This window comes from Giraffa tippelskirchi, chromosome 6, assembly GCF_054371585.1.
Source record: "Giraffa tippelskirchi isolate mGirTip1 chromosome 6, T2T-mGirTip1v1.2.pri, whole genome shotgun sequence".
Lineage (NCBI taxonomy): Eukaryota > Metazoa > Chordata > Mammalia > Artiodactyla > Giraffidae > Giraffa > Giraffa tippelskirchi.
In genome coordinates, this window is record NC_137280.1 from 133,409,500 (window position 1) to 133,422,696 (window position 13,197).

Consider the following 13,197-nt stretch of genomic DNA (forward strand, 5'->3'; position numbering starts at 1 on the left):
GGTTTGCTTTGTGCACAGAGGCTCAAAGGACAGTTCTTCTGAGAACAGAGCTCTCCTACTAGGGCATAATTTAAAAAAAAAAAAAAACAATACAAAACATGATAACCTGATAAAAGACTTTACCAAGCTTTGTTTTCCCAAACTTGAATTTTTTTTATCACTTTAAAACAATGTTTACCGTTTTTCACTAAGTAAATGTATTTACTTATAAAGCTAGAGAAAAAATAAAATGAAAAATGATTTTTTTAAAAAACCTACCTAATCCCATTGACCAAGAGCTAACCACTGTTAAGTTTTAATGCATAAACTTCCACCCTCATTTCCATACATCTGTCTTTTCTGTAACTGAGCCCATGCAATACTTGTTATTATATAACTTGAAACATTTTTTTTTAATTTGTCATGTCTCATCACTATCATTTCATAAAAGAAAGAAACCTTTAATTCCAAAGTATAAGGATGGACATAATTTCTGGGAAAAAAATGACATCTCTTTACCTGTTAAGTCTTACTACACATATATCCATTGAAACATGACCTTTTCTCACATTGGAGCAATGAAAAGCTCATCCCAGGTCAGAATCAGGCCAAGAATCATGACATACTTCTTTCCACACATTACGCCTTCTTTTTCTTGACTTACTGCAATGGCAGTGACCTCCAGTGGAAATTCTCTGGTGGCTCAGTGGTAAAGAATGCACCTGCCAATGCAGGAGATGCACATTCAAACCCTGGGTCAGGAAGATCCCCTGAAGAAGGAAGTGGCAACCCACTCCAGTATTCTTGCTTGGAGAATCCCATGGACAGAGGACCTGGCAGGCTACAGTCCATGGGGTCGCAAAGAGTCAGACACAACTTAGTGACTAAACAAGAACAACAAAGGACCTCTAGCATGATATAAATACAAGTGGTGAGAGTAGGCATATTTGTCTCAATCCAGATATCAAAGCAAAGTTCAATAATTCACCATTAAGGCTGATGTTTGTTTGTGGGGTTTTTTTTTGTAGGTATTCCTTATCATCACATTAAGCAAGTTTCCCTCTAAGAGTTTGCTAAGAGTTTATGTTACAAATGGATACAGAATTTTATCAAATATTTTTTCCGCTTCTATTGAAATATGTGGGTTTTCTCCTTTTTTCTTGTACTACAATAAATTACATGGTTAGTTTTTGAATGATAACCCACTCTTGCACTCTTAGAATAAATTTGATCTCTATGCAATATGGTTTTTATGTGTGCCTGGATTCTATATGCTAATATTTTGTTTATAGCTTTTACAACTATGTTATGAGAGACATTAACCAATGACTTTCCTTTTTTGTAATGTCATTGTCAGGTTCTGGTATCAAGGTAATGTTAGCCTCATAGTAAGAACTGGGAAGTGAGAATCATTATTGATAAACTATTGACTTCCCAAGCCCAACCCTCCATCTCTGCTATAACTCTCTCCCACATTTTTGCCTTGTAGCCCATTAATAGCAGAGAGCTGGCTTCCTCCCAAGACAGCCTGTTTCTTCCCTGGTTCTTCAGACTAGAATGGTCTTCCTGGTATTGTGCTAAAACCTGCCTCTTCCTAAGCAAGTAGTTGTGACCCTTGAGACCGCTCAGTAGCCCTTGAGATCTGGAGCTTTCCAAAGATGCCCCTCCCAGGCTTCCAGTCTCTGTGGTGAACAGTCACAGCCCCTGTCTTCCTGCAGTGCCCACAGTCAGGATGAGTGGGGAGGTCTCTTTGGGGCAGGTTGAGTTTCAGTCTCCTCCCTCCACTCTCCACTCCAGGAGGCCCTAACCCCTTCTCTTCCTGTCCAGTGTTACAAAAGCTCCAAGGACCGGCAGCCGCATCTGAGGCTAGCGCTGGATGTCTGCAGTGTCATCTATGTGCCCAAGGACAGCCGGCACAAGAGGCATGAGCTGCGCTTCTCTCAGGGGGCCGCCGAGGTCCTGGTGCTGGCGCTGCAGAGCCGGGAGCAGGCGGAGGAGTGGCTGAAGGTACAGGGGGGCCTGTGCCCGTCACCCGTCCTTCTCCCCTCCCTCCCTCCTTCCTTCCTTCCTCGCTTCCCCAGGCCCAGCCCTCAGTGGGGTGGGCCCCTGTCACTGGAAGAAAAGGCCTGGCTCAGAGGGTCAGTACCTTCCACATGGCTAGGGCTTTATGTGGAAATGGGCCTCGGATATCTCCAGGAGACAGACCTCAGCCTAGAGACCTACGTTCCTTCTAGCTATTTGAATCCCTTAACATGCTGCCTGTGTGTTTATCCTACCTGCCGTGTACATCTCCAGGAACAGAGAGCTTAAGACCTCCTACAAAAGAAGCTGATTTTATCATTAGACAGGCTAATACTTTTTTTTTAAATAAAGGAGAAATTCTTTATCTTAGGTGAAATGTGCATACTTATAAGATCCACCTATGACCCAGTTCCTGCATCTTACACAACAATTAGAGTTACCACGTACTGAGCACTTACTTTGCGCCATGCATTGTGGTAAGAGCTTTATACAAGACTTCATTTACTATTCACTATGGGACTAATATTGTTCCCATTTTATAGATGAGGAAGCTGAGGCACAAGAGCTTCTGTGACTCACCCAAGGTCAACCACCAGTGGTTCGGACCAGAATTGGAAGTGAATCCAATTCCAAGGAAAATCTAAGGAAATCAAGTCCAAAGGTGACAGGGTGGCATAGTGATGACAAGGGAAGACTTTGGTGTTACACAGACCTTAAATTCGAGTCCTGGACCTAAGCAGCATTTACTGTGTGATCTTCTGCAAAGGACTTCACTTCCCTGTGCCTCAGAGTCTTCCTCTATAAAATGGTTCTTGTAAGCATTCTAGAGAGTACCTGACACAGCCTGCCAGGCAGTAAGTCTTCAGGAACTGTCAGCAACTACTGTGCAGTGATGGTGAAGCCCTCACCCCCAGGCCCTTAGAGCAGATCTCTCCTCCTCTGATCTTCCTGCTGGAACAAAGAAACCAAACCCCTCCTTCCCTCCCTCCCCATCCTCTCTTCCTTCCTTTGATAACCAGCTCTCCCACTGGGATGTTTACTGTTTCTCATTACTGCCTTTGTCTCAGGAGGGGAAGGAAGAGAGACAACCTGCCTGCTGGGGTGGGGGTGGGGGGAGTGCTCTGTCCTTAAGGGACTGTGGTTGGGTAAGAAAAAGCCCTAGACTTGGAGTTAAAGAGGCCTGCCTTGGTACCCCAATTAGCGCAAACAGTAGGACAGGCAGCCATGGCTTTACCTCTCAGAGCCTCATCATCCTCATTTGTAATTTGGGGACCAAAGTACCCCACTCCACAAGGCTGCTGTGGGGATATACAAGGGGATAATCCAGGCAAAGCCACCTGACAGATGAGCAGCAATGGTCTGTTACTTTTTCATGGTCAGGAGGCTTGTGCTGCATGGCCTCAGGTGACTGCCTTGGGGTCTCAGTTTCCACATCTTTGAAATGGAGAGGATAATCGCCATTATCCTAGCCAATCTCCTGGCTATTCTGCAGGTTGTTGTAAAGTACCAACATGTCACAGAAGTGAGTTCCTCATGCCTGTGCAGGGCATGCCAGTGCACATGGCCCTTCACACCCATCATCTCACTGGTCCTCACACCCCCAAGGAGGTAGCAGAGGACCAGTAGCATCCCTGTGTTACAGATGGGGAAATGAAATCCCAGAGCAGAGACATAGCTTTTCCAAGGTCATGCAACTAATTAGTAAGGGTGCCAGGTCTAGAAGCCAAGCCTCTAGGCTCCCATCTCCTTATGTTTTCAATTCAAGGGGCAGACACAGGAGAAAGCCTGTTCAGATCCTGATGTGCCCTACACTTGGGGCAGGAGGCCATGTCAACCTGTCTCCCACCCAGTGATCCCTACCGGTCTGCTGGACCTCATTCTTGCTTCTGTCTCCACAGCATCTCTGCCATCTGCTCATAGTGTGTGTCCTCTCCACAGGTCATCCGAGAGGTCAGCAAGCCCGTCGGGTGCACTGAAGGGGCAGATGTGCCCAGATCCCCAGTCCTCCTGTGCAAGGTGGACCTAGACAAGGTACCTCTGTCTTCACAGGGTCCCTCTGAGACAGACAGTGGGAACTCAGCACAGGCTCTGTCCCAAGGGACTCACAGGCTAGTGGTGAAGCCAGACATTGACCACAGGCACTTAATAAATGTCTACTGAATTCATGAATGCCCATGTCCAAGGAGCAGCACAAGCCAGAGGAGGGAGTGACTACCCTGCCAGGACAGGAAGAGGTCACGTTTGAACCAAGCCATGAAGACCAAATTGGAATCAGTCAGTCAGACAAGGAGTGTCCACCGGGACATAAATGAAGCAGTCATTTCATTCTATCAGGCCACCGGCAAATACATGCTAAAGCCTATGCTTCACCAAGTGCTGTGGGTGATCATGGGACTCAGCCCCAAATCCTAAGGGAGGGTTAAGACCCCCACATAAGGGTCTCGCACGACATAATAAAGGCTGGCATTATAGAAAATGTGACTGTGGCCGGCACTGTTCTAAATGCTTTATGTGTGTTACCTAATTTAATTTCTATAATTCTTTGACGAACTGCATTTTCAGAAAAGGAAGCCATGGCACAAAGAAATTTGCCCAAAGTCACACATAATAGGAACAGAGCTAGCTGATTACACCCAGCCAGCCGACCTGTGGCTGAGTGTACAGTGGGAGGGTAGCTAAAATGTTTAGGTGATGTTTCTGGAGAAGAGTGGGAGTGAGGACGTGGTATTGGTGGCTCTGTCTCTCCACAGACTCCTGTGATTGAGGTGTCATCATCATTAAGTCAATTCCAAAGTACACACAGTGTTTCTTTATATTTGCTGTCTATCTTGATGAAAAACTTACCATCTGTACATCATCACAGAACAAATAGGAACCATAACTTCTGTTTCACAATTTACAGAGGTGATTCTTTACACTTGACAATTCTGTCCCATTTCTGACAGTTGCCATTTTTCCAACCTTTGGAAACTTGGGGGAGGACACAGACTCTCTCATCTCCCCTGCCTTCTAGTACTATCAAGTCTCATATTGCCCAGGATGACATTCTTACTGCCCTTTTTGCTTCCAGTCTTGCCCTCTCTTGTCCATCTCCCATGATGCAGCTGGGGGGGACTTACAAAACCAACTTCACTAGTGTCCCGCTTAAATTCCTTCTCACCTTCCCGTCACCTACCAAATATGGTCCAAACTCCCAGGACACTAATCTCAGCCTATTATATTGAAGTTCTCACTCCCCAAATAGACTGAATTCCTCACTTCCAAATAAATGGAAGACACAACCACCCTAAGTCATAGTTGTCCTCCTCATACCAGTATGACAGTTGCTGACAAATATTTCTTTAGCTAATCCTCATGTACAGGGGTCAAAGGGAGACTGAACCAAGAAAGGGAGACTTTGAGTGTGCCCTCTGACAGGGGACTGTCTGTGTTCCTCCCCAGAGGCTGTCCCAAGAGAAGCAGACCTCGGATTCTGACAGCCTAGGCATGGGTGACAGCTGTTCCACTCTTGGCCGTGAACACGGTAGGAGCCTCTGGGGGCTCAGGTGGGAAAATGCTAGAGCTGGGAGGCGCCTTGCCATGAGCACACGCAGTGCAGATCGGGTCCTGACCATTCTGGAGACCTGGCTGGTGTGACCTGGCCTATCCATACTGGGCCAGTCCTTGTGTGCAGGTTCAAAGGCTGGAGGGAAGGCTAGGGGCAGGTGGATCTGGAACTTGGGGCTCCCTCCCCTCAACTAACCCATCTCCACGGCAACAGGCAAAGGGAAGAAGAGCAGCCTGTCAGAGCTGAAGGGTTCAATGAGCAGGGCTGCAGGCCGCAAGATCACCCGTATCATCAGCTTCTCTAAGAAGAAGGCACTGGCTGATGACCTGCAGACGTCCTCTACCGAGGAGGTTCCGTGCTGTGGTGGGTACCATGCATGCAGAGAATTCAGACCCTGTTGATGAGGGATCCTGGGGCCAAGCCAGAAGACCCTCCAGGCCTAATCTACCTCATTTCTAAGGCAGAGGATAGAATCCTCCTAATAGATGGCTAACCCCCACTCAATCAATAATTCATGCCTGTCCACCACTTCTCCCCCATGAGGCCCTGACACCTAACAGAAGGAAAAGTCAACCAACTCTCCTATTTCTATGCTCCCTGTGACATTAGTGCCAATCACTGCCCATCTCTGGACCTCAGTTTCCTCTACTACGACAAGAGGAGAGTATCTTACTCCCCAGTATATAATATAATATACCAAGTATTTAAGTTATGGTCCAGTCTTACAAGGATATTTCTTGAATAAAAATATTTAAGGACTTTTCATTGTAAATGCATATAATGCGAATTAAAAGTAGTTTGAAGGAAAAGAAACATTGTTTATCTAAACGCATTGTTCCATGTACTGGAATCCAATAAAAAATTACGTGTTTTAGGTAAACTAATATTCTGCTAACCTGGAAAGAACATTATAAAAGCACATGGATATAAAGAAATATTTTGTAAGTGGATGAGGACGCTGTTATGGTAAAAAATAAATTAAAATCTAAAACATTAAGAGGGAATTCTAAATTCATTAGCCATCAGCCTGCCCCTAACTCATCTTGGCTACATGTTTTTGTTCCCACATGCTGCCACCAGGTGTCAGCATCAGCCATTGTTTTCTGTCCTCCGCAATTAGTTTTTGCTATTTTAGGAGGAAAGGCAGAAGGAAGAGTTGAGTCTTTCATTCATTATATATAGTAGTTCTGTCCTTTTCATCAAGGTTGGTATGGTCTGAAGGCTGTGCAGGTATATACAAACATGATTATCAATCCCCTCTTCACAGATAACCGACTGAAACCTGAGGTCACAGACCAGGAATGAGCTGACCCAGGACCCAGAAGGCCTTTCTCTCCAGCTAGAGTACAAGAGTTACCCAGGCCCTCTGTCCCTGCACCCTGACTTGTAGCCCCCAGGACTATCAGGAGGTCACATCGCGGGTCTCTCCCTCTCAGGTTATCTGAATGTGCTGGTGAACCACGGATGGAAGGAGCGCTGGTGCCGCCTGAAGTGCAACACCTTGTATTTCCATAAGGACCGCACAGACCTGCGGACCCACGTGAACGCCATTGCCCTCCGCGGTTGTGAGGTGGCCCCAGGCTTTGGGCCCAGACACCCATTTGCCTTCAGGATCCTACACAACCGGCAGGAGGTCGCCATCTTGGAGGTGAGAAAAGAAACTAGCTTAGTGGTGGGAGCTAAGAGGAGTTCTGGCCTGGAGGTTGGCTTTTGTCCAGGGGACCTTACTGACATTACATGGACTAAGGAAGAGGGAAAGTAAGCCGACTGTTGCCAAGTAGCCAACTGTTGCCAAGTAGTCGGTTAAACTATAGAATACCCACTTAAACGTGAATTTCAGATAAACGACAACTAATTCTTTTTACTACAAGTATATCCCATATTTGGGACATACCTATACTAATAAACTATTGTTTATCTGAAATTCAAATTTAAGAGAATTGTGCATTTTTATTTGTTAAATCTGGCAACCCTAGACCCAAGGTTTGTTTACTCTGCCTTATAAATATAGTTCCAAGCCTGAAAGGCATCTAGTCTAACTCTGATCTAATTTTGGAAACCTCTCTAAAATTTACTTCCCACCAGTGACTGTTAATCTCAGATAAACCACTGCTCCTCCCACCAAGCAACTAAATTTTTACAAAGATTTTCTCCATATTGAGTTGAAATCTTAAAACTCTGTGTAGGCAGCAACTACACCCGTTCTGCGTATTTTTGTTTTTCCAGAAGCCAGTCTGATATCCGGCAATCCTGGGCTGGACAGTATTGGGCTCAGTAAGGACTCAATTAACATCTGTTGGACAAATGGCTGAATGACAATGTGATTTCATTTCACCCACTCATTTTTCCTAACTACCCACTGGCACCAGGCCTCCTCTCTGGGGTCATACAGAATACACTGAATCTCTCTTTACATGTCAATCCTTCAGCTATTTAGAAATTTAAAATATAACTGGAGGAAAACTTAAACAACTACACCCTCATATTACAGATAAAGAAACTGAGGCCAGGGCAGTCACATGCTTCATCCAAAGCTCCACAGAAGATTAATGGCCTCTTGGTCTTTTTCCTACAACTAAGACCCAGCCTCTTGGTATTGTTTTCTTTGCCCAGTACCCACTGCCCCTCTCAGTTATTAAACGTAAGGAAATATTGATTCTGTAAGTCACTTCTACTTTTGATAGCTTAAGATGGGTCTTTTACTTCTCTTCAGAAAGAGCTTTCCCTTTCTCTTCACAAACAGCTTTCTGGCAAAAAATGTGCTTCTTAAATTCAAGTTTAGTTTTTGTGTGCTAACTTGATTTTATGATGATGCTCTTTAACATTTCTCTGAGAATAGTTATCAAGTTCAAAAAAAAAAGAATAGGAGCATCTTGAATGATGTCATTAGTAATTTAAATATAATAGATTTCTATTTACATTAACTTATATTAATCTTATATCCTACACAAATATATTTAAAATTCTGCATCTCATATGTTGTTGTTAGATGTCCATAGGACATTTAGAAAAACTGGCAAAAAGATAAACATTACTAAATTTCAAAAAGTAGAATTCTTTTTTTGTGTGATTCAGTTATATATACACATATATTATTGTTGAAATTATTTTCCATTACAGGTTATTACAAGATATTGACTGTAGTTCCCTACAGTAAATCTTTGTTGCTTGTTGCATATCTGTTTTTTTTTAATTAGAAATCTAGCATTCTATTCATACTAAGCCAAACAGGTGGAATCAAACTGTCATAAATTTTTTAGTTAGGCAAAAATTCGTTAAGTTTTCTAATATATATATATAATATATATTACTTTGTGATAATGTTCTTTAAATAAAAACATGTTAGTTGACCAGCAACTTCTTAGAGATTTTCCTGTATACAATATTATATATAATTGGCATTTATGATACAAGAAAAAAATTTGGGTTATGTGATAAATAGCCTCCTCATTTAATAAAAAGCAAATATTAAAAAAAATTCAGAGAAAAACCTAAATTTTGTTTTCATATCCAATCGGTCTAGAAGGCTCTGAGGGTAATGGGTGAAGTTATATGTTTTAGAGAGGTAGTTGGGGAGGGCTTCTCTGAGGAGGTAGCCCTAGAGCACAGACCTGAATAGAGGTCTCCATTTTCTATCCAGAAAACTTGGGTTTCCGGATGAGTGTTCTAGTCTTGCTCCTCTTGGATCCCTAAGTATTGGGTCCAAACAGATACTATACGCATATGGGTTTGGCCAAAGTGAGTGGGTAGGCAGAGGCCCTCAATGTGCCAAAGTGAACTCAGCTTGTGCCTTCTCTCCCTCAGGCAAGCTGCTCAGAGGACATGGGCCGCTGGCTTGGGCTGCTGCTAGTGGAGATGGGCTCCAAAGTCACTCCCGAAGCATTGCACTATGACTATGTGGATGTGGAGACCTTAACCAGCATCGTCAGTGCAGGGCGCAACTCCTTCTTGTAAGGGCCAGTACCCCACAGCCCCCCAAAGCTGCCCACAACCTTTTCTATCTCAGCTCCCTCTCAGAGGCGGAATGGGAGGGAAGGGAGGATGGGCTGAGACTGCTTCCTTGGGAAGTCAGAGTGGGTCCCTTCCTCTTCCAATGGGAGGAGTGAGCTGGTTAAAGAAGGAGGCTCAGAGTTGGGGACACTGTGGATGGAATGAGCCAGAAAGGAGCTCTTTTGGACCATGGCCTGGGCTCTGCTCTCATGCCATGGAAACTTAGGGTCCCCATACCCTTGAGCCTCTGGGCAGGCACGAGGCTCATCTGCAGAGTTTGCATTGTAAGTGCCAGCTTCAAGTTAAGGCTCTATCATGACCAACAGCTTGGGTTGGTTGCTTGCCAGCCTGGATCCTCTGTTTTCTCACGTATAGAATAGAGGCGATGAATAACCTGCTTCCTGGATTGTAAGAATCCCACGTTTCCCTGCCTATAAGCTCTAAACACATCAGTGGCACAGTGCTGCCTGGCATGGCTGCTATCACTAACTTTCTGACCTCCATTAAAAGCTGCTGCCAGAATCAAATGAGTGGACAGGAAAGCACTGTAAGCTGCTTAAGTATCATTGTCACATATCATCATCATCCCTTGTATTTTCTAGATATGCAAGATCCTGCCAGGATCAGTGGCCTGAGCCCCGAGTCTATGATGATGTTCCTTACGAAAAGATGCAGGTATGGTCCCTTGGGACTTTGGGGGACATGGCAAAGACCACTTATTAGCTCTCCCTCTCTCCCTCCCTCACTATTCCTTTGCCTCAGAGAAATCATTTTTGTTTAACCAGCACCTGGAAGGTGGGGGAAAGGGGACCTTCTTGCCCCAGTCTGTGCCTTGGGAGAATCTCTGGAACAGGAGGCTGAGCAGTGGAGGAAAGAGCTCCTAACCAGGAAGAAGAGAGGGCTCTGCAAGCTACAGAGCACTGCTCCAGTCTGAGCAAGCTTGGGCTGTCCACCCCTGTTACTGCTCTGTGAACTGACTAATTCAGTAGTTGTCTCAGGTGGATGATAACTGAGTGGCTGCCCCCACAGGCCTTTACCTGGTGGCATCCACAGTCTGGGCTTCAGCTCCCAGGACAGTCTGTCTTGCTCACTAAGCCAAGAAGATCCCAGCTTTATTAACTTACAGTAAGACCTCTGTAGCCATCATATGACCCGTCCTGCTCCACAATCTGCCCTGTGCCTTCTGCCACGGGAGAGCAAGAGGACCACATTCTGACTAGACATTGTTTGGTGAGTCAGGCCTCATAGCTCATGGACAGAGAGAGGGAATCAAGGTGCCATGGAAAGCAGATGTGTCTGCAGGCCAGGACCCCTGCCCTGGACAGTGCTGGATGATAGTCTGAGCTCTTACCTTTAGGTCTTGCAAGAACTAAATGAAATACTTTATGGAAAAAGCTTAGCACAGTACCTAGACACTGGAAGGTCTTATAATGAGGGTAAATAATACTGCTATTATCAATATCATGATTATATGACTATCATATTTCACTCATGGTCTCCTGAGCTTTGACAAGATGTTGAGTGTTCTCGCTACTCTTTCATGTGAAAATGTATAGCCAGTCTATAAAGTTATGCCTCTTCTATCACTGGCTGATCTCAACTTTGACTTTTTTTAACTTAAGACTTTATATTAGCAATTCAGAAAATTTGAAGGATATATCCAAATGATCTACTGACAAAAATATCTATAATAAATCAAATATGGTCACCCAAAGTCTTTTGAGACTTCCTAATTTTCCTCTCAGCAGAAATTCTGTTTAGGGTTGCCTTCTGCTGCCCCTGACAGGAAGGTATGAGGATCAAGTAACACACTGCTAGTGCAAGTGGTTTATAGACTGCTGAGGGCTGCACACAACTAAAAGTTTAAGGCCAAGATCTCAGACGTTAGGCAGCACTCAACCATCAAGTGCACATCACAAAGCACCTACACTGGGACTCTGAGCCCAACCATACTTTATCTTCTCCTTCCATCTCCAGGATGAGGAGCCTGATAGTCCCTCTGGAGCCCAGGTCAAGCGCCATGCCTCCACCTGCAGTGAGAAGTCCCATCGGGTGGACCCACAGGTCAAAATCAAGCGCCACGCCTCCAGTAAGTTCTGTGTGCAAGGGAGGAAGGGAGGGAAATGTCCGGGACAGGGGCAGGGCGGGGCGAGGGGTCTCAAAATCAGATCCTTCCGGGGTCATGTGGTAAGTGAGTAAGGAGAGGTATAAGAAAATACTCTAAGAAAAATAACAGCACAAGCTGAGTGATAAAGGGCAGTGAGCAGAAGGCCTCAGAGGGAAAACAACAGGAACGGGTTGGGGGAGACTGAAGGAAACTGCAGTGCTCAGGCCCCAGCTCTGGGGCAGCCAATACTGAGCTCCAGCCAAGGCCCTCAGGCAGCAGTGCTGGCTCAGATTTGCCAATTATTCAAAACAAACCAGAAATCTACTTATTTTTTAATGTTAGCAACTATTTAAAAATTTTAACACTACATAAAGCCACATATATATAGAGAGAGAGTTCACCTCTGTGTCCTAACTCAGGCTCTGCCTAGCACTTCATAAAAGTTTGTTGAACTGCCTGATTGCCACACTGCAAAGTAATGACTGTGTCAGAAAACTCTATGTTAAAAGGTCTCTTTGATTCTCAACATAAATCTCTACTCCTGTATGATTTATCTTTATGAGCAAGCCAGCTTTCTGTAGGACAGCATGTCCCAAGAGTCTTCTGTTGCTTTTACTTTCCTCCTCCTGTACCTGAACAGAGTCAAGTTCTAGTCTTTGCTTTTAGAAGATTTATTTTTTTAAATACTTTTCTTTATGATAACTCCATATCATTGTTATTGTTTATTTGCTCAGTTGTGTCTGACTCTTTGAGACCCCGGGACTGTAGCCCACCAGGCTCCTCTGTCCATGGGATTCTCCAGGAAGAATACTGGAGTGGGTTACCATTTCCTCCTCCAGGGGATCTTCCCCACCCAGGGATCAAACCCATGTCTCCCGCATTGGCAGGTGGGTTCTTTACCACTGAGCCACCAGGAAAGCCCACTTCATTAGCACAGATAATCTCTTCTAGAGTCAGGAGATTTGTATTCCATTCCTTACTTGGTCACTAAACTACTATGTAACTTTGGAAAAGTCCCCTCCCCTCTCCAGAGTTTCCTCTCTGAACAATTAAAGGGTTGTTGTCACATTCCTTATGCTCTATGCTTGTGGACACTAGAAACGCACAGCCTTATGGAATACCCATTTCAAAATGGGAAACTGAATAAGCATGTAAGATTGAAGAAATCACAAAATGTAACAACAACAAAAAACTAGAGCAAAGATTAAAAAAAAATTCTTCAAATCAAATCTTATACTGAAGCTCAGTTTATAAGAAAAAGAAAAAGCGGAGCTGCTTTGCCCTGAGTCCAGAGACCCACTTGGCCTCCCCTTTGCTCCACACAGCAGCCTGTTATCCATCACTGTGAAATCATACAGCTCCTCGAAGACCATTGGGAACCATGGATCTAGTCCAACAATGTTTTTCAGATGAAGAAACAAGAACATAAGAAAAAGGTTTCACCCAAGATTGTGTATTAATTACCTATTGCTACATAATAAATTACCCAAAATTCCACAGCTTAAAACATAAGTGTTTCTGTGGGTCAGGAATCCCGAGACAGCTTAGTTAG

General features: G+C 44.5%; 1 protein-coding gene and 1 long non-coding RNA gene across 6 annotated transcripts in view; one reads left to right on the forward strand and one right to left on the reverse strand.

Moving 5' to 3' along the window:
* Positions 1-13,197, reverse strand: part of LOC145508659 (uncharacterized) — a 106,581-nt gene that overhangs the window by 74,835 nt on the left and 18,549 nt on the right. The window lies entirely within an intron of this gene.
* Positions 1-13,197, forward strand: part of AFAP1L1 (actin filament associated protein 1 like 1) — a 69,065-nt gene that overhangs the window by 40,374 nt on the left and 15,494 nt on the right. For 3 of the 4 annotated variants that reach the window (XM_081495713.1, XM_081495711.1, XM_081495712.1), the window contains 8 exons: positions 1,807-1,986; positions 3,940-4,032; positions 5,443-5,524; positions 5,762-5,911; positions 6,985-7,196; positions 9,353-9,498; positions 10,141-10,213; positions 11,516-11,627. In XM_081495713.1, the coding sequence (XP_081351839.1) occupies positions 1,807-1,986; positions 3,940-4,032; positions 5,443-5,524; positions 5,762-5,911; positions 6,985-7,196; positions 9,353-9,498; positions 10,141-10,213; positions 11,516-11,627 (1,048 nt within the window). The remainder of the gene's footprint in view (positions 1-1,806; positions 1,987-3,939; positions 4,033-5,442; positions 5,525-5,761; positions 5,912-6,984; positions 7,197-9,352; positions 9,499-10,140; positions 10,214-11,515; positions 11,628-13,197) is intronic. The other variant, XM_081495716.1, reaches the window with a different exon arrangement.